The following is a 20,459-nucleotide window of genomic DNA, read 5'->3' as shown; positions in this document are numbered from 1 at the left end:
GTCTTTATCCATCCATTTTGCCATCTTTTTGACAAGTTGTTTCAGTCCCTAAAGTATGGAAGCATTCCATTAGCTTTATGCTTAAATAGATGCTTTATGGTAGTGATCATGTTCTTGTGATATGTTGGACTTGTGCAAAACATAGCACTTAGCATCACATCAAAGCCAAAAATGTCTTGGTCTCCCCAGACCATGCATTCTTCCCCAGCTTGGCAAACAAGTATCCAACATTCTTTTTCTGCTGTTGTTTCTTCCTTCTGTCAGAGTAGCCAAAGGTCTTATAAGTGCCATCATAGCATTGAATAATCAGTTTTGGACGATGACTTATGCTGAACAAATGATCAGTTCCTCAATTTCTTTAATTCCATGATCTGGAAGCAAGTGAACGCAAGTAAGGGAGATGTAGAAGTGTGCGCATATCAGTTACATCTCTACTTAAGGGGTATTATAAGGCTGTAACAATGTTGTCATGGAGGCAAAGATCAAAGATTTATGAGAAATCCAGTGTTAAACAGAAGTTTACAGACACCTGTTTTCATACAGATATTTTACACTAAGTGCACCTTGATGTCAAGTATCAAACTTGGGGGTGATGTGCCAATGGGCGTTATGTGTAAAATTAAGTAAGGGAAGTGCTAAGTAAAATACTGGTAGCCCCTCTAGTGGTGACAGTAAATCAGGGTGATCTTCAAGGCACCACAAAAGACAAAGACAGGTGCCACTGAAGCAGCAATGTTGCCACCACCTCAGCCTTACACTTGCACTGCACCACTGGACAAACAGCCCTAGTTATGGCCCTGGGCACATTGTCATTTGTGGACATGGTACATTGTATTATATACATTTTAAATGGGTTAAGATTAGGCAGAAACAGAAGAGATTATAGAGCTTAGTGTAGTTTTATTGTTTTGCCAGTAGTTTGTTTTGCTCCTTTTATTTTACATACAGTATATTGTTAGACATTGAAGTTGAAACTTGATACATACTGTAGGGCCTAAATTTAGAAGTGAACATAGTTGCAACTGCAACTATTTTTTTGCCACAGCCACTACTGTTTCTTTATGCTAATGCTGCAGCCAATGGTCTTCCTACTGAGACGTTCGCCGATCTATTGCTGTGTGTATTAAGGTGCACCATCGGTCTCATCATTGGAGTTTGCACCAGCCCTATGGAGGCGCAGAATCTCCATCTGAACATGGCAGCAGTTGTCAGTGCAACTCTGTCTTTACTAAAAGTACAAAAAGAAAACTGGGAGTGCTAAAAACCACTAAAAATATATATTTAATACCTTATGCAGTATAAAAACATGAATAGAATCAAGTGAATGTAAAAATAACAGATGACAAATATCATGGGATATCCAGAAAAGGAAACATACAATATATAATCACACTGTGGCCACAGGAAAAAAACAAAAAAACTAAAAATTAATAAACAGTGTCCCAATGAGTAAAAATATGTAAAATGTTCAATATCTCATAGCAACTAGGGAGATGCTCTGTTAAATGTATCCATAGATTACAGGAATGAGATCAATTGAGAAACAACCAAATAGTTATCTCATAGCAAGTAGATACTTTGAAATGTATAATACAAATAGTCTGTATTGAAAGACAAGTCTGGGTATATGTGTCTATAGTCCAGCAATCTGTGACTTTATACAGCCTCCATTATAAGACAGTTTAAATGGTACCGTAGTGGTGCAGGCACAGCGTGGATCTGGGAGAGGTCTCTCCTGAATCGTCCGGCAGGGAAATCCTTAAGGTCTGGCGTGTAGCAATATTAGTGCCTTCATGTGTGGAATGGAGCACCGCTGTGTAGCGTGGATGCACACAGACCGCTGTGGCACAGATTGTGCCCGATGAATGAATAACGGTCCCGTCATGCGGCAATGCACCCGGAGTCGGCTGGACACTCAGCACGAGTGTAACGTAACAGTCCTGGGTACAAGAGCATGCGGGGGTAAGAACCTGATGCATTTCTCAGTCTATAGTGACTGGCTGTTTCCTCAGAGGTGAAACCCCTCACTCTACTCCAGGACTTAAGTAGGCAGTAGTAATTAAGTAAGTAGCTAATTAGAGACAGTTGTAGCCCACACAATGCATATGTAACCTGGCCGTTGAAGAGCTTAGTGAAATGAAAAAAAAAAATATATATACATATATATATGTGTGTGTGTGTGTGTATGTGTATATATATATATATATATAGTTGGGGGATAGTGATCAATTGTTAAGGTAAGTAAATTATTAAAACGAAAAGATGTTGAAAATAATTACAATATCAAAAATAAGGCACTAAATTAAATCTGCAAAACATGTTTAAGAATAATGGGCATAGTGCTATAAGTGGAATTGTTTTTAATAAAAAATCTCAAATGAAGCAAAACTAAATTAAAAGAGAAATAAAAACCTAAATTCTAGACATAAAATTATCAATGTAATAAATATAGTGGATGGGCTAAATGAACCTCCTATATATGGAATAAAAAATTACAAAAATAAAAATAAATAAATATGAATATGGAATATAAAATAAATAAATAAACAAAAAGGATGAAAATAAAAATAAGAATGACGACATCACAAAAATAAATAAAAATAAACACTCCAATAGACTTCCTTGTAAAAGGTTCCTGAATGTAATATATTATATAATCATACAAATTGAAAAGTCATGCCGACAGACAACTAAAACCAATAAAAAAATGATATTGAAAAGAGTGTAGGTGAAGGAGAGATAGTGGAGATGTGATAGTGGGTTTAGGATGAAAAATGGCATTCCTCCCCACACAATGAGATGTATTTAGACTCAGAGTGTGAGGATCGACGGCGTTCCCACCTACCCCCATAAAGCACAGATGGTGGTTGGGGTTACAAATGGATGGGAAAAAAATGTGATGAATGGTGTCTTGGTGAATGTGAATGTGGTGGATGTGGAATGGTGGTCGCTGACCAACCAGTGATAATGATCATGTGAAAAATGTGAAAAAGGGAATCAGCGGCGTGCTGCTATCATCCAGATATATTTAAACTCAGAGTGAAGAAAGGCGGTGGTTCCAAGAAAAATGAAAAAGGGAAATGTGAGAAAAGGGAAAGAATGATGATGAGATGGGGCCATGACGCTGTAACAACTGGTGCCGCACAACTGGAAGATGAGTGCCATACAGTCCCTAGGGAAATAGGCTCCTGGTGCCACAACATCAACAAATGGGGTTACATACTGTAGGGCCTAAATTTAGAAGTGAACATAGTTGCAACTGCAACTGTTTTTTGCCACAGCCACTACTGTTTCTTTATGCTAATGCTGCAGCCAATGGTCTTCCTACTGAGACGTTCGCCGATCTATTGCTGTGTGTATTAAGGTGCACCATCGGTCTCATCATTGGAGTTTGCACCAGCCCTATGGAGGCGCAGAATCTCCATCTGAACATGGCAGCAATTGTCAGTGCAACTCTGTCTTTACTAAAAGTACAAAAAGAAAACTGGGAGTGCTAAAAACCACTAAAAATATATATTTAATACCTTATGCAGTATAAAAACATGAATAGAATCAAGTGAATGTAAAAATAACAGATGACAAATATCATGGGATATCCAGAAAAGGAAACATACAATATATAATCACACTGTGGCCACAGGAAAAAAACAAAAAAACTAAAAATTAATAAACAGTGTCCCAATGAGTAAAAATATGTAAAATGTTCAATATCTCATAGCAACTAGGGAGATGCTCTGGTCTTCCTACTGAGACGCTCGCTGGCTGCAGCGCCGGTCCATTGCTGTGTGTATTAAGGTTCACCATCGGTCTCATCATCGGAGTTTGCACCAGCCCTATTGAGGTGCAGAATCTCCGTCTGAACATGGCAGCCGTTGTCAGTGCAACTCTGTCTTTAGTAGCTACACACCCGTATCTGACTAGCCATCGCCATGTTACCTCCCAGTAACGCGCACTGAAATCCCCAGCTCTTACATACAAATTCAGCAGCTTAGAGCGGTAACCATCAGGATGTATGTGCAATGTGACTCGGAGGCATGCGCACACTGACAACAGCGGCAACTTTTGTGCGGCATCAACACTCTGTGCACCACTTAATCAGGCCCATAGTTTTTTTTTATATAAGACCTTAGCCATTTTCCCTATATATACAGTGGGTATAAGAAATAAACTGCAGCCTTTGAAATAGGTATTTTGAATGAACATTATAATTGACATAAAAAGTTTGATTCGACAAACCAGGTTTTCAGTTAGTTCAGAACAGGCTCTATACAGTATGCCTTGTACGATCACTGAGAGGGAACTCTGTGGACAGTAAATTATCCAGAAATAGAGTGGCCTTTTTAGCTCAAGTGAAACCCATTCAAGGAGCATCTCATTTTACACTTGTGAAGCAGTAAATTCTTGTCTGAGGTTTACTAACAGTTCCCGTGGACACCTGCTGTGTGCTCACAGAATATGCGCAGCCAATGCCAGAGGCTTGTACTTCCCTGGTCATGGTGTAAAGTGTCAGGATAAAACACAGTGACTTAGAGAACTGTGGATCATGATTTACCTTTTCTTAACAGTAAATACACAAACATGGAGTATCTGGGAGCTCACCTTGCCTTTAAGTCGCGCTGGCTCAAGACAGATGAAGAGCTTTGCAGGCACAGCATGTCGTTTGTTCTTCACAAGGCTATAAGGAATGATTTCTTTGAGAGCTATCTCTATTTGTTAGAGAGATATCCTCTAGGTAAGTGCAATATCTTTTTTCTGAGAATCATGCTGGGCAGAATATTCTAGTTTGTGCTTTATAAAGCAGCATAAATCTTTTTTCCTAGCCGTCACCTGTAAATGATAAAGGTAAGTACAGTTTAAAACAATGTTTGTACTGAATTAACAAATGTTTATTTATATATAAAGACAAAATGCTAAATATTAAAGATTTTTATGACAGAGGATACATTGTTATATGTATTGTACAGTACTGGCAAAATACTGTGAACTGGTGCAAAGAGGGGAATTCGATTATAAGCAAAATGTAGTAGCGATATAAGGCTGTGTACATCATCTATAGTTATGGTACAGTAACATCCCAGATTTTCATATGCACTTCTATGGGGTGTGAGGAAATATCTGTTAAGGTCCTGGCAATGAGACAGCGGAGCGCCAATATCTTGCACAGGAAATACCTGTTTCAAACTTAAGAAAGTACTGTATACTCTCATGCTGGCCATACACGGGGCGATTTGAAAATGTACAACACCTCGGTACGTTTTCAAATTCAGCCTGATACATCATATGCTGCTGTGAATGGTAAACGGAGCATCTTACAAGATGCTTCATTTAAGAAACGAGAAGAGTGTCCCCGCACAGGCTGAGAAATTCAAATTAGTATTGCCAAATGTTTACAGTTGTGTGGCAGTGAGTGATCAATCTCAAATTGTAGTTGGAAATGTCACTAATTCTGATGCCATCAACTTATATATACACGATTGGCGGTGCTCCCCTAGAGTTAAGATACAATGGAATCAAAAAAAGAAAGGAAAAGAAAACTCTTTTGGCTGGGGGCACAAACTTAATATAATCTATTAAAACAAAGTTTATTACATAATCTTCAATTTACGTACATAAAAGACATAACACCATATATAGACAGATAAATTACACAAAGGTTGTATGTTAATTAATATACAACCTTTGTGTAATTTGTCTGTCTATATATGGTGTTATGTCTTTTATGTACGTAAATTGAAGATTATGTAATAAACTTTGTTTTAATAGATTATATTAAGTTTGTGCCCCCAGCCAAAAGAGTTTTCTTTTCCTTACTTTTTTTAAGATGCTTCGTTTACCTATTTAACAGCATGACGGATCGCAGATCTTATGGGTTTTCCATAAGACCTACAATGCCGATGTATGATGGCGGGGATGCGCATCGCCATCATACAGCATGCCAAACCTCACACAACGTGCACGATTGATCATTGCGATCGAACAAGATCGTGCACATTGTATTAAAAAATCTTACCGTGTATGGCCGGCATAAGAACAAAGTAAATATTAATTTTGTGTGTACATTGTATATAAAGGTAGAAATTGAGTACTATCAATCAGGGCTGTAGAGCACCGGCCCGATCCCCATTACTATTGGGGACATGGCCTATTTCAATCCCCCTTATAATAAATAAAAATAAGGGTGTTGTGAGCCCCTCAGCCCGACACAGATGTTACATCATGATGTTACATGAGGTGCGCCCTTTAGCCATACATACTGTATACAAACATCTCGTAGTTTCCTGTGAATCCAAAGGGGGTGCAGGACAAAATGTGTGAAGTTGTATCAATGTTGTGCTACTGTTATCAGCTTCATGCACCGTTAAAACAACATCAAATCACATGCATCGCTCCAACATCACTTAGAATTGAATCTTCACTTTTGGGTGCAATGTTCAGGGATTCTATTTTGTTAACCTGCTGCCGGTGTGAATATTATACTTTCGGTTTATTTTTATATGTTCTGTTTTTTTTAGGCCTGATTGATGTTTGATATACAGCCACAGACCCCTAAGCAAGAAATTAATTAGGCATTAATTTGTTGTAATAACAAATCCTGAGTCTTCGGGACAGGTGCTCTGATAGGATCCCGTCTCTGCGATCACTAAAAGTGAAAAGATGGCATCCAGGATCACTTTACTTTCTATTTCAGCCAGCTGCACATTCGTCCACTTATGTCAATGCTTGTGTGAGCGGGCAGCAGAGAGAAGGGATCCTACGGATCCATCTCCTGAAAATATTCTGCAGAATGTAACTCGTAGGCTACACTGAGTTAACGCCTCTATGGAGGCTAACGCTGCTGTGGGAAATGGAGGGACCACTGCACATATAGAGATAGCTGCTGCAGTCCCTCTATGTTACATTGGGGTGATGCTTAATATTTGTGGGTACACCCTAATAACTGGTAGTTTTGGGGGACACCTTTACTGCTGAACACACATTGAAAATTAGTTTAATAAATATTTTAATTTACATCATACAACTCATTTAAGATGTTGGCAGTATTAACACATCTTGTCCTATTCAGAGAATATTTATGATTAATAAGTCAAATATTGTTTTAGAAATTGGTGAAGAGTCAATAAAATATTCAGGCAGTGGTTGTGTTCAGTATTACTTAGGCTTGGTATATCATCCCTTTAATTCAGGACACATATGAATTACACAGATTCTGTGGCTGGCTGACTTCCAGTCTGCATTTCGCCTTGTTTTAATCAGTCATAGAACCTGTGTACTTCTAATGATGTACTGAAAAATTGACTAAAGGCTGCTTCACAGAGTGTAAATCTATAGCCTATTACATTATTACATAGTGTGTATGAATACTGTATTGTCGTTACCCCTAAATAATCGCAAGACGCTATTTAGCGTTACCTGTCACACAATAAATAATTGCTTTCCAGCAGAACTGTGTTTCCAAAGCACACAAAGTTCTTATTGCAACAAAAAGTAAGTTACACGCTTTGATCTATCACAATTAGCGCAAAGACAATTAAACAGAAAAGGTACAGCTTGATACATACGCATGCGCACCGGTCCCAGTAAACAGTCGTCACTCCAGAAGCCTGTGGTCATCCAAGAAGAATGGCTACTGACTGGGACCGGGACATAGGTTATATACCCTAACAGATCATGACAAACATAATTCCATTGGTTCTTGCTCTTGGTCTTTGTAGTACGCTGTAGTTCATAGGACAGTTCACTAGGGGTATGTCCCAATTCTCCACAGTCTCTTGAGATTACATTGTCTTTCTTTAATTGGTTTAAGACACTACATACAGAGTATACATTCTAACCAATAATTTCCTATGATCCATAACTATCAAACTCAAGATGCGACTCCCTCGCTGATAGACTAGAATATATGGAAATAAACAGGGTGTCAGTATAGTACCAAACATGCCATGTCGACAATCTTGTATACCTTAAATATCATATACATACATTTCACAACATAATTATATGCTACTAAAACCTCTAATATTATGTTTAATGTAAAGGAACCTTTTATGAGTGTGTATATTTATGATTATATGTAAGTATGCATTGTGCGTCTACACGCAGCGTAAAAGGTGCGCTGTGTGCAGGAGTTGTGTACAGCGCAAACATGTGCTGTGTGTGTTTATTTTTACAATAGCAACTGTGTATGTGTGCATGCATTGTGGATACACATGCGATCGTTTAAGTGTATGTATGTGTATGTATATATATATATATATATATATATATATATATATATATATATATCTATATCTATCTAGCTTTATCCAGTAACTGGTATTATTGATATTACTTCTGTCCGAACTAAGTTAAAAAATGACAGACAATGGAGTTGTTCTGATCAGAGATGGCCAGCAGATACTTGATGGAATCACAATGTAATCAAAGGCCTCTCCAGCCTATTTGGAATGTAAATGCTAGTTCCTTTAGACATACAATGATAGTCAGACTTAAAGACAATGGTTCATTCAAAACACTCGTCTGCACCTCACAGAAACATTCGTCTGCACCTCACAGTATGTGTGTGTTTTTCAATTACTAGTCACAGACATGTCGACAGGACTTGTTTCCCAGCACTGACCAAACCTTGCATTTTTAAATATATATAAAGTCTTTAAATACATATGTGTATCCGTGTGCATTTATTATGTAAAGACTTTAACAGTGTGCAGTAACACGGCAAATGTACACGACGCTAAATAGCGCCGTACACAATGTTATTATACTGACTACACCAGATGGCGTCATGCAGACAATTCAAACATGGCGTCTTCAGATATTTTAAAAGATCTGATCTCAGCCAATCATCCAGCTTCGACATGTGCATTTCTGTTTCTTCTTGGAATGGATGTACAGTATATTGGGTTGTATACCGGAAAGACTTTATCCTGCAATTACACATGGACATTTAAATGATTGGTCTAGTGTTAAAGGCAAACATCCATGACACAAATCTTTCACTTACATGTGTCCACAAACTGTAAGGATCTACTGAATTGATCTGTGTTACAAGTTCCTCAGTTGCTAGGCGATCTGTATGCCACAGGAGGTCATGTGTATTATCCACAGCACAGCGTGATTGGTTCCTCCTTCTGTTTGTGCATGCTGGCCTTTTGCTGCCTCACCAACTATAGCGTTTCTGTAGGTTCTTTCGGCTCAGCTGCATGGTCAGCATTCTGTATCTCCTCGTGGTAGTGTGTTCTGGTTCACCAGCTCATTTGCTCCCTAGCCACACCAGCAGCTTCTGTGTTGCCACCGGCTCACCAGCCTCTCCATCAGCTACCAAGCCACACCAGCAGCTTCTGTGCTGCCACTAGCTTACCAGCCACTACATTGGCTTCCCAGCCACACCAGCAGCTACTGTGCTGCCATTGGCTCTCAAAGCCACACCGTAAGTACACAAACTTGTGTACCGGCTCTCAAGCCACACCATTAGCTCTCAAAGTCGCATTGCAAGTAAACAAACTTATGTACCGGTCCTGAAGCCGCACCATCGGCTCTCAAAGCCGCATCACAAGTACTCCAACTCGAGTACTGGCTCTCAAGTTGCACCATCGGCTCTCAAAGTCGCACCTAAAGTAAACCCAGTTGTGTACCGGCTCCCTAACTGCACCATCAGCTCTCAAAGCCCTATTTCAAATACACAAACTCCTGCTACCGGCTCAAAGCCGCACTGTCGGCACCTTAGCAGCACTATTGGCTCTAAAAGCCACACCATCGACTCACTTACTTCTGCTATCAGCTTCTGCTGCACACACCAGTTCCAAAGCCGCATCATCGGCTCTCAAATCCGCACCACTTGTACACAATTCCTGTGTCCGGCTCTTGCCGCATCATCGGCTTCTAAGCCACATCATTGGCTCTCAGAGCCGCACCACTTGTACCCATACTACTGCTCTCAGCTGCACAACCGACTACATGGGCCACAACACTTCATGATAAGGATAATCCATTGTTGGTAACAACAAGGGCTTGCTGGCAATCTTAAAGCTGATATCTAGGTTGCACCACCTGTTTCTCTGCAAGACTCGCCCAGATAGAGGAACATGGTCTCTCAATCACAAATTATGTAATTTAATTTCAGGCTGCTCTCTCAATTACTGAGCTTTCTGCAACCTCTCATTGGTATATTGTTCCATAGATGCCAAGGCCTTCATGGATGCCATTTCCATGAAAAATTTTACAGATTTGGATTTTACAGAAATTATGACATTGCCTTGATTCTGAATATCCAGCTAACGGCTGTAGATGGATGACCCATAATACCAGCATGAGTCTAAACAGGTGCTGATGATGTGTCAATTTTAGTCTCTTAGAGTTGATATCATTTAGCAACATAAACACCCCAATCATCTTGTATTTTCCTTAGACATAAACTCTATTGGAGTGCTAAATAAATTAAGGAGTGGGATGAGTTATGCCAGAGCACTTGCCTACCAATGTGTGAAATGGCAATAATGGTCTGTGCTTCTATCAAAAGAAAGCAGACTAGGCCTAGTTCAAATGGGCTGCATGTGAAATACCAATGTTTCAACATGGTCTTTAACTAGAAGCAGGCAGAGACACTGCCACTTCACAGAGAATGACCATATTACCTGCCATCTGTCATGATGCAACATAGGGCCAAAAATACCTGCTGTTGAGCCTGTGTCATGGGCCATTACAACCTATGTATAGGAGAATTTTAAGCCAGCGTTTATCTGTTGTGGGTTCTATTTTGTGGCAAGGAAAAGTGGTTCACTATTGGGTGCTCAACAAATCACTTTTAACAATACTTGCTCCCTATCTCTGATCTCTGTCCTCTTTGTATGTGCTTCAGGCTAGAGTCTTGACCAATTGATCCTGCATAGGGTGCTCAACCTGATATGTGTCCGGTAGGCAAGGAATAATGGATGGTCTTCAATAGAAATGATGGCCTCTCTGAATACCAGGTCATGCCATTCTGCCTGTGCAATGCCAAGCCATCTTCCAAGCATACTGTATGTGAATTCCTTTTTTAGAGACCTAGGAGTATATTTACTAAAGTTCGGGTTTTTAGAAATGGAGTTGTTGCCCATAGCAACAAAAAGGATTGTAGCTATTCTCTTCTATAATGAGCTAGATTCATCTTAAGTAGTATCTGATTGGTTGCTATGGGCAACATCTCCACTTTTAAAAAAAAAAAAAATAAATGCATGTTTTTAGATCTGTTTTTATAAAATTTTCAAAGAAAAAATGAGGTACAAACAAGAAATTGGTTGTACACAAAAATTAGATCAGTTAAAGATACAAGCAAGGACATAACAAATAATGGTTTAGGTGTAGCAATCTTGAAATTTTTTGGCATTGTAAAATCCGATAATTTATTAACACCAATATCAAGTGTTTGAAATAGCAATACAGCTACAGTATTAGAAGTTTAACCATATTTGAAAAGTGGATCATTATAGATTATAATCCCGGTAACGAAACATATGTTTAAATAAAAAATCAGAAAGGGATGAAGATCAGGGGGCGGGGAGATATGTTGGCAAATGGTGTGGCTAGGAGCTTTTGGTGTAGGAACCATTCAGTGCTTTCGAAGAGTTTAAATATTTTGATTTGAGTGTCAGGCTCCAGGGAGTCTATAAATTTTTCCCATTTGTTATAGAAACGGATAATAATTTATTTTTCAGTGTAAGGAAGGGTGGATCTCTATTCAAGAGTAAATGGATTAATATTTGTTATTCTGAGAGGGAGGGGGAGGAGCAGGAGGTCCAAAGCAATAATATAACTTTTTTTGAGATTAGTAATTAAAATGGATAGAAATGGAAATACAGATATACTAAGTGGGCCAAGGTCCCAATTTTTAAAATTTGCCAATAAACACGCTAAGGGGTCAGGTGGAAAAGCAATAGATATAATAGTTTTTACATAGTTAAGAACTTTGTTCCAAAATCATCGGATCTTCCCGCATGACCAGAAACAATGGAATAGTGTTGCTTCTGAGTGATGACACTTGGGACATTGACCTAGACTAGAAGGGTTTACATCTTTAAACTTTATATTGAGCTGGAGAAATGTATGCCCTCTGCAGGGTGCGCGCATGTACTTCCTATAAATAGGCTGAACCTAGGGCCTTCAAGGTTGAGTCATAATTTTGTAACCTAATTGTGGGGGAGTTAATCTCAGGGATGTCTCTCTGCCACATTAGGCCTAACCTCTCCCAATACTGGGTGTTTGAGGATTGGATTATATCAGAGTAAATTAATTTAGTTTTATATTGAAAACATTCACATAAGTGCAGAGCAGTTATGATTGGGTCTGGGATTGATGAAGGGTTGATTGGTGATAAAGAAGAGATATAGTGACAAATTGGAGAAACATAAAAAATTGGTGCTGAGGCAGGTTGAATTTTTCTCGTAGGGTTGAGATTTGTTCTAAATTGCCTCCTGGGTCAAAAACTTTCGAGGCTATTTTAAGACCTTTGTTTATCTATGTAAAGAAGTGTGCATTAGAAAGTGAGGGGGTAAAGGAGGGATTTACCCAGAGTGTTGTGTAGGGGGATGCATAAGGATTCCTTTTAAATGTCTTGTTAAGTGAAATCCACGATTGGTAAGTGTCATGAAACATGATGATTAAGGATTTGTATAGGGATATCTGATGATTTGGAGTGAGGAATTAATTTTTATTGATATGTTTAAGATCTTTAACTTTTAGATGGTTGGGGAGCATTTGCATGAGATAGAATATTTTTGGGAATATGACACTTTTGAGTATTGCTATGCGACCCATGAGGGAAAGGAGGAGGAGTTTCCAGTTGTCCAGCATGGTGGATATTTTAGAGATAACAGGGGTAAAATTCAAGTCATACAGTTTAGAAAGGTTGGGGGAGATGAGTTATCTTTGAAGAGTTTATATGGAAGAAAGATGTGGATTGGATTAGGGAGAGTTGAGGTTGAGGGCCTCCTAGAGGCATCAATTCAGATTTGGAGATGTTGACTTTGCATCCTGAGATAGCACCAAATGAGGAAATAATCCTCATCACTTCAGGAATGGAGGAAGCTGAGTTCGATATGAAAAGGAGCATATCGTCCGCGAATAGTCCTACCTTTAGTTCAACATCTCCAACTTGAATGCCCTGGAAGGAGGAAGAAGCTTGCAGGGCTATTGCCAGTGGTTCTAGTGCAATGTAAAATAAAAGGGGGGATAAGGGACAACCCTGCCTGGTGCCTTTTTGTATAATGAAGGCAGGGGGGAAGTTGGCCATTACATGAAATTTGGGTTTGAGGTTGAGAGTAAAGTAATTTTATTATATTGGTGAAAGGGTCTGGAAAGCCGAATTTCTGTAAAGTTGAAAATTGGTGTTGCCATGATATGAGATCAAAAGCCTTCTCTGCATCTAGGGAGAGAATTAACCTGTTAGAAGAGGCTGAGGAATGAGAAGGCGCAGAGATAGCTGTTATGACCCTTCTAATGTTAACTACAGAGTGACGTCACCAGATGAATCCGGTTTGATCTTGATGAATGATATGGGGTAAAATCAGTTTTAAATGGTCAGCTAAAATCTTTGCTAGGAGCTTGTAGTCAAGATTAAGTAGGGAAATGGGTCGGTAGGATCCTGGGCAAACCAGGGGCCTGATTCAGAGCCGGTCGCTATTTGCGCTCGCTCGTCCAGAAAATAGGGGTGGCTATTCAAATGAACCGTTCACTGTTTGCGGTCTGTTCACGCCTCTAGGTCTGAACGAGCGAACAAAACTTGTGGTCGTTTTTTGGGAAACTACGCCCCCTGTCCGCTCGCATCCTACGTCATGTCCGCTATTTATTAGATTAAACGAGTACATCGAACAGGGTATGAGCTGCTCGCTATTCTTGTGGTTGGTTTTTGCTACCACAATTTTGCGAGCAGTTCTGGCTATAAAATAACCCAGTGACGTGGTCAATGACGCTGCTATTTTAAATATGCACACCCATAAAACGCCCGTTTTGACCTTTAAGCACGCCTGCGATCGGATCTCCACTCCCTGTTTTCAAGCACCTTCCCCTGTTACCACCCACATACACCTCATCCTGTCACTCAAATTAGCAGGCATTCGCTATTTTGCAAGCACATGAATTTCGACCGCACTGACTGGTTCGCGCATGCGTATAACGATCCGTACGCATGCGCAGTTGGGCAAACATCGCTTGGAGCGAACGAGCTGCCCCTTACGAGTGGCTCTGAATCAGGCCCCAGGTCTTTACCTGGTTTTGGGATTAGTTTCAGGATAGCTGAATTAAAGTGGGCTGGGAGGGAGTTTGCTGTTAACATGGAATTAAATACAGATACTAGTGTGTCACCTAACCTAGGGAGTAAGATTTTATAGAACTCGCTACTAAAGCCATCTGGGCCAGGGGCTTTGTTAGGTTGTAATTGTTGAATAGCTTTATGGGCTTCCTCTAAGGTGATGGGGGAGAGCAGGGATTGAGCCTTTTCGGCTGAAAAGTTTGGGCAAGGCAGGGAGTCCCAGGAATTAAAATTGGAGGGGGAGGAAACTGGGAGATTGGTCCACAAGAATGGATGTAGAGGGAGGACTAGGTGGGAGGGCGGAAGAGTATAAATTAATAAAGAATGATTTCTTCCACAATTTCAATGTTGGATTCAGTCAAGGTGCCGGATGGGGTTTGTAGAGGATGGACAACCATTGACGGTCTAGTACCATTAAGTAAATTTGATAAAAGGCGACTTGTTTTATTGCCGAATTTTTGAAATTTATGCTTGAATGAGAATAGGTACCTGTCCCCCATGGATTGCATAAATTCCTCAAAATGAGTTTTCACTGTGAGGTATAATTCCTTATTGTGAGGTGTGGAAGAAAGTTTGTATTGCTGAAAGAAATCAGAGTTGAGTGACATGTACTGTGTGGTGTATTTTTTGTTGGAGTCGGAGGTGTAAGAGATGATTTCTCCCTGCAATACTGCTTTGGCTGCTTGCCAAAAGAGTGTTGGGTTTGATTCTAAGTGTAAAGCTGCCCATCCACTAGATGATTTTGACTGGTGATTGCATGATAATGATGTCGTAATCGTGCAATCGCTTGCAAATCGTCTGCAAATCGGGAACTTTACAGTCGGAAACGACCAGCGATGCGCGCGTGCGCTGGTCGTTTCCGACATCAATCATCGGGCAAACATGCTGGTCAACCTGACGATAACATCAGGTTCAGCATGTTGCCAGATGATTGATGAACCTGCACTGAAAGACTGCTCGTTCAGTGTAGGTTTATCACAGACATAGAAACGACAGCACGATTACAATGTTGTAATCGTGCTGTAATTTCTATGGTCTGCTAGTGGATGGGCAGCATAAGAGATTGTTGTTTTTGTAGTTTTCCCAGGCAGAGAGTAGTCTATCTCTGAATTTAAGTGATAGGGATAGATAAGACGGAAATTTCCAGAGTTTGACCGAGCCTAGCTCATCTGGTATGTGCAGGGTGGCAGATATCAGGACATGGTCGGACAGGGAGATCAGCTCGATGGTAGAAACCATAACTTTAGGGAAAAGGATGAGTGAAAAAAGGAGATAGTCAATTCTGGAGAGGGAAGCCCCCCGTGTTCCAGGAGCCTATTTTAATGTCAGACATATATCAACATTGGTCTCAAAGCCCCAACATGAAGGTAGACAAAAACACATTGCATCTGGCTAAATGGGTGATAGGTTAAGGAGATGGGGTGAAGGATGAGGGGATGGGAGAAAATAAAACATAATGAACAAGTGAAAGCAGGTCATGGAATGTGTCAGTCAGAATTACAACTTGAGCAATTATATAAGAACATTAAACTTCCAAGGATTACAAGAAAAAATACGTATGTGACATATATTGAGATGAAAAGCATGTAATATATTACAGCACAGTAAACAAAAAAGTCTCCTATAGCGGGGTATGCCTAACTAAATTACAGGTATAACTGAAAGATGATCATCCTAAAAGAGTTGCTTAATAACGTAGATAAACAGTCACAATTTCACGCTCAGTGAGCATAGGTAGGAGGATATTAGGTATTGAGTAACTTGCAGATTGGACATGGCTAGAGTATCACCCTGGGTTGGGAGCTGGGGTATCAGCATCTTGCATGGTAGAAAAAGAGAGTTCTCGTAGATACTCTGAAGCATCATCTGGTGTGGAGAACTCTTCATAATCTTTGCCATCATAGATGCGTAGCCCGGCGGGGTAGAGCAACCCAAACTTGCGACCCTCAGAGATCAAGCGTGAGTATAGAGGGGAGAGGGCTTTGCAGGCCCTTGAGAGTTCTGCAGAGTAGTCTTGGAACACATAGAGATTGTTGTTCTCCCATTTCAGCCCTTTTATTTTCCTAGATGCAGACCAGATTTTTGCCTTGTGTAGGTAATTGAGGCATTTAAAAAGTACAACCTGTGGATGAGGTATTAGTTTGCGTGGGAGGGGGCCCCACTCCATGTACCTATTCGATAACTATGTCTCTGCATTCAGTTTCATTGCCCAGGAGAGGTGGTAAGGTATTGCGCACAAAATTATCAAGTGCTGCTCCTTTAACAGATTCAGGAATGCCTACAAGTTTAATATTATTCCTCCGGGACCTGTTCTCTAGGTCATCGACCTTATTCCATTACTGTAGTTTTCTTTATGAAGGTTTGAGGCTGATTTCTGGAGATTGCCACTCTCATGCTGTGCTGCTCTGTGTCTTTGACTCGCTGTGTCAGTCTGCTGAGCTGACCTGTAATGTCTGCCACTGCTTGTGTGAGTAAAGGGGTCACTGTGTTTTTTATGGCTACAACTATATCGCCATAGGTGGCCAGATCATCTGGAGAATGGCATACCTTATAGGGAGTAGAGCCCTCTCCCTCAGCAGCAGCTTTTTTTGATGCCAGGGACAGCACTTAAGACTCTGCATCCGGCTCCATGTTGGCTGCAGCGCGGTGCTTCTCCTGTCTGGACGTCTGAGTGGGCGTGTGCTGCAAGGAGTACAGAAACCTGTCCATGCTAGTGACAGGTACCATGCAGGACCAGACTGGGGGTGTTATCGAGGCTTAGGGGGCATTGTGAAGGGTGTTACTGGGATGAGGTGCGGGAGCCCTGAGACAGAGCTGCCTTACTACATCAAACCAGAACCGGAAGTCAAGAATATGCATGCAAGTATATACCCTAGGGTGAAGTCCCTAAGAAACTGGGGTCCCTATTCCTAAGGGCAACTAGCCCTGGACAGAAATCTTGTATCTGTAACCCAGGGCTTTGGGTACAGAGGTGATCAATAATTAATATTTATAATTAATATTGTTCTTTACAGGTAGATTGCTGATCCCAGCAAAGCTGAGAGGGCATAATGGTAATGGAGAACCACAAGTATAAGCATGGAAATATGGGCCTAGTGGCACCTTTGAGCCACCTGTAAAAAAATAAATAAACTGAAGACAGTACACAAACACCATAGTATAAGTTCCTTTATTAAAAAAAACACTCCACACACATTGCTCACTCAATCCAATGGAAAGGTCATCTTTAGTCCATGGTACTCTGCAAAAAAAAATATAATAGACAATGCGACTTGTCCCTTTTGGGGCTCTGCCGAGACTGAGAGGTCTCCCATGGACACTTTCCACATTGCTACCTCATTCATTTATATGGAGAGTGTCCGTGAATGAACTTCACGAGAGTTGTGTCATTTATTATTGGAATTTTTTTTAGCATTTAGGGTTTTGTTGACCACATATAAAAGATATGGGTGATTTCTTCTAAAAACTTTGTCATTTGGGGAATATTCCTTCTGAAGCTCTTTTGGCTACTATTGATGTAAGTTTCCACTAGACCATCATCTCACATGATGATGGTGTAGAGTCAACTAGAACAGCATTGTTGTCTATGAGGGACACAACAAAAATCCATTCCTATGGACCTTCCCCTTGTTAGCACGGCCTTCCCTCATAATCAGCCCCACCCAAACTTGTCATCCAGCCTGCCTCCACTTGTAAATTAATCAAATTATAAGGGGGGGGGGTTAAAAGCAATTAAAATCAGATTAAAAGTAGACTTCCTGTAACCTATCTACAGTGAATTAGTTAAAGTAACAGGATACTGAAAGAATGAAATTAATGAAATTAATTAAAAGTTGGTCAATAGCAGGGGAAGCTAAACACTGGGGTGGGGTGGGTGCGGAGCTGCCTGATCACTCCTCAGATCTCGCAGCCAGTTATTGGAGGAGTCTGAAGTAACAGACAGTTAAACTGACTTCTGACTCACTGGCTGAGAGATCAGTAGAGAGTAGTCATCAGCCTGACCTCACACTCTCCTCCAGCACTGCCGGGCCTGATGTGCTCTGGCTCTAGGGGGCCCCCTGACAGAGGGGGACCCAGGTCACCTAGCCTTCAGGTGCCCCCTTAATCTTGCTCTGCAATAATCCACAGTGTAGTGGATGATTTACCATGTAGTGGTAAAAAAAGAATACACATCAAATACAGATTACCTTTCTCCAGTGATAATATAATATACACCCTAACCTGCCTGTGTGCCCTGATGTATGTTGGCCTGACTATACCTTTTTGCGAGGGGATGGCAAATCATCGCACCTCTGTAAGACAGGCCATATATACAGGAGCCACTAATGAACCTGTGGTACAGCTATTAAAAAAGGACACTCCTAATCGGCACTCTGCTGTATGATTTTTGAATGGAAACCACCACTCTAACAAGGAGGGGACAAATAGCTGGCGCTCAAACGTAACAAATTCAAATGGATTTATGATTTAGACACAATCTCAACTAAGGCACTAAATGAAAGCAATACCTTCAATATGTTACTACAATAAATTGGACTTATATAATCCTTATATATATTGGACTTACATGTTCTTCAGATATGTTCCTAATATTTGTAAGTACCGGCTCATTGAGTATTATTTTTTGTGACTTTACATCACAATGGATTGGCCTATATACAATTCTCTTTATGACTGATCTGTACATCTTTCCCTCTCTTGTGTTGTGTTGATTAAAAAAATCCCTTTGGATTTGATTTGGGACTTTAAGTAGGATATATGTATGGTCATACTTTTGGTCTCACTCTGCCTGGCTGCTGCTATCTCTGGTCTCACTTAGGTTCAAGCCTGCAGTTCAACTACGGCTGGCTGCTACTCTCACCAGTCCCATTCCGGTCCAAGCCTGTGATTCCACTCAGGATGGCTGCTACTCTCACTGATTCTATGTCAGCTCAAGTCTCCGGTTCCACTCTGGCTACTCTGCAGTTACCGCCGATCCCATTGCAGTTCAAGTCTCCAAATTCTACTCTGGTTACTTTGCTATTTTTTACGCTGCGCGCGATGTCAGAGCACACTTTGAGAAGCTGGCACAGGGTGCTCCGAACCCTGGAGCCGGCCCTGTTGAAGTTGAGCTACTGTATGCCTGTTGGATATTCAATAAAGGATGCTCCCCAAAAGCTCTAAAAGTTGTGAGTGAGTGCTGGCACAAACAACACCTCCCCCCACCTGCTGCCTGCCCACAAACCACTTTATGTTACCAAAGCGGGTGCTACCCATCTCCCCAACTATGCCACCTATTACTGGCAATAGGGACATATTGCTGGGAGGGACTTCCACCCATCTGCCCATACAAACAAATTCCCCATAATGTACCCTTGCCTAGTGAGAGCTATGTACTGCTTGAAAAGACTGTTGAGTTCGGTGTTCTACTATCAGAGCTTCTCAGGTCAGGCCAACAGACCCAGGCTTTGCATCTCCTTGCAAATATTTTCAGTGTTCCTCTGTTAGTTTCAGTTCTGTTTGGTGAAGTCCTCTGTGCAATAGTACAAGTGAGCGAGTGCCCCTTGCATGGTGTACATTGTGGGGTCTTGCGCACGCTCAGCTCTGCACACTGTCCCCAAGCACAGAGCCCACCTCACTGCCAGGAAACACAAACACCTATCAATAATATGAAACCTGTCCTACCCCAGGGTCATGCTGTGCTCCACATATATAGAGTGGTCTATTGGGTCACTATGGGGCTCTTTGTTGTATGGAGTAACTCAGGGGCTTGTCCAATGCTGTGGACGGATTGGAGGAAAGACAGCAGTGAGTCGCGCATGCACAGAAGCGCCAGGTCAGAGGTCATGCCTCCATGGAGATCCGCTCCGGGTCCTGGTGATCCTCTAACAATTTCAAAATGGAAGAACATAAAGGGGACAATTCCATTAAACGTGAATCTCACAATGTTGTAGTGTAGAAACCCTTGCACTCGCGGTACATCACTATCACACCGCTCCTTTTATCTTGCATTGCCAAATGATTTGTGATGTGTGTGCCCCAAAAGAGTGTCCAGCATTTGAGTGAAGGAATTGCTGATGAATATTTAAGATAGATTTGTTTCCTAAACTAGCAATGAAGCCGAACTAATTTTTTTTTTTGTGGGAAGTTCCTCTTCATCTTCGTCATAATGTAGGTTCAACTAGGGCCTATCATTTGG

The 20,459-nt window shown here is 40.9% G+C and overlaps 1 protein-coding gene across 1 annotated transcript in view; it reads left to right on the top strand.

Moving 5' to 3' along the window:
- The first annotated feature begins 4,578 nt into the window (after window positions 1–4,578).
- Window positions 4,579–20,459, top strand: part of NTMT2 (N-terminal Xaa-Pro-Lys N-methyltransferase 2) — a 123,997-nt gene continuing 108,116 nt past the window's right edge. The window contains exon 1 of the mRNA XM_088460540.1: window positions 4,579–4,732. Coding sequence (XP_088316666.1) covers window positions 4,579–4,732 — 154 coding nt within the window. The remainder of the gene's footprint in view (window positions 4,733–20,459) is intronic.

Source organism: Taudactylus pleione, unplaced genomic scaffold (genome assembly GCF_031769625.1).
Source record: "Taudactylus pleione unplaced genomic scaffold, aTauple2 ptg000048l, whole genome shotgun sequence".
In the NCBI taxonomy this organism is placed as follows: Eukaryota; Metazoa; Chordata; class Amphibia; order Anura; family Myobatrachidae; genus Taudactylus; species Taudactylus pleione.
The sequence above is the reverse complement of the archived record's forward strand: the minus strand, read 5'-3'. Positions and strand labels throughout refer to the sequence as shown.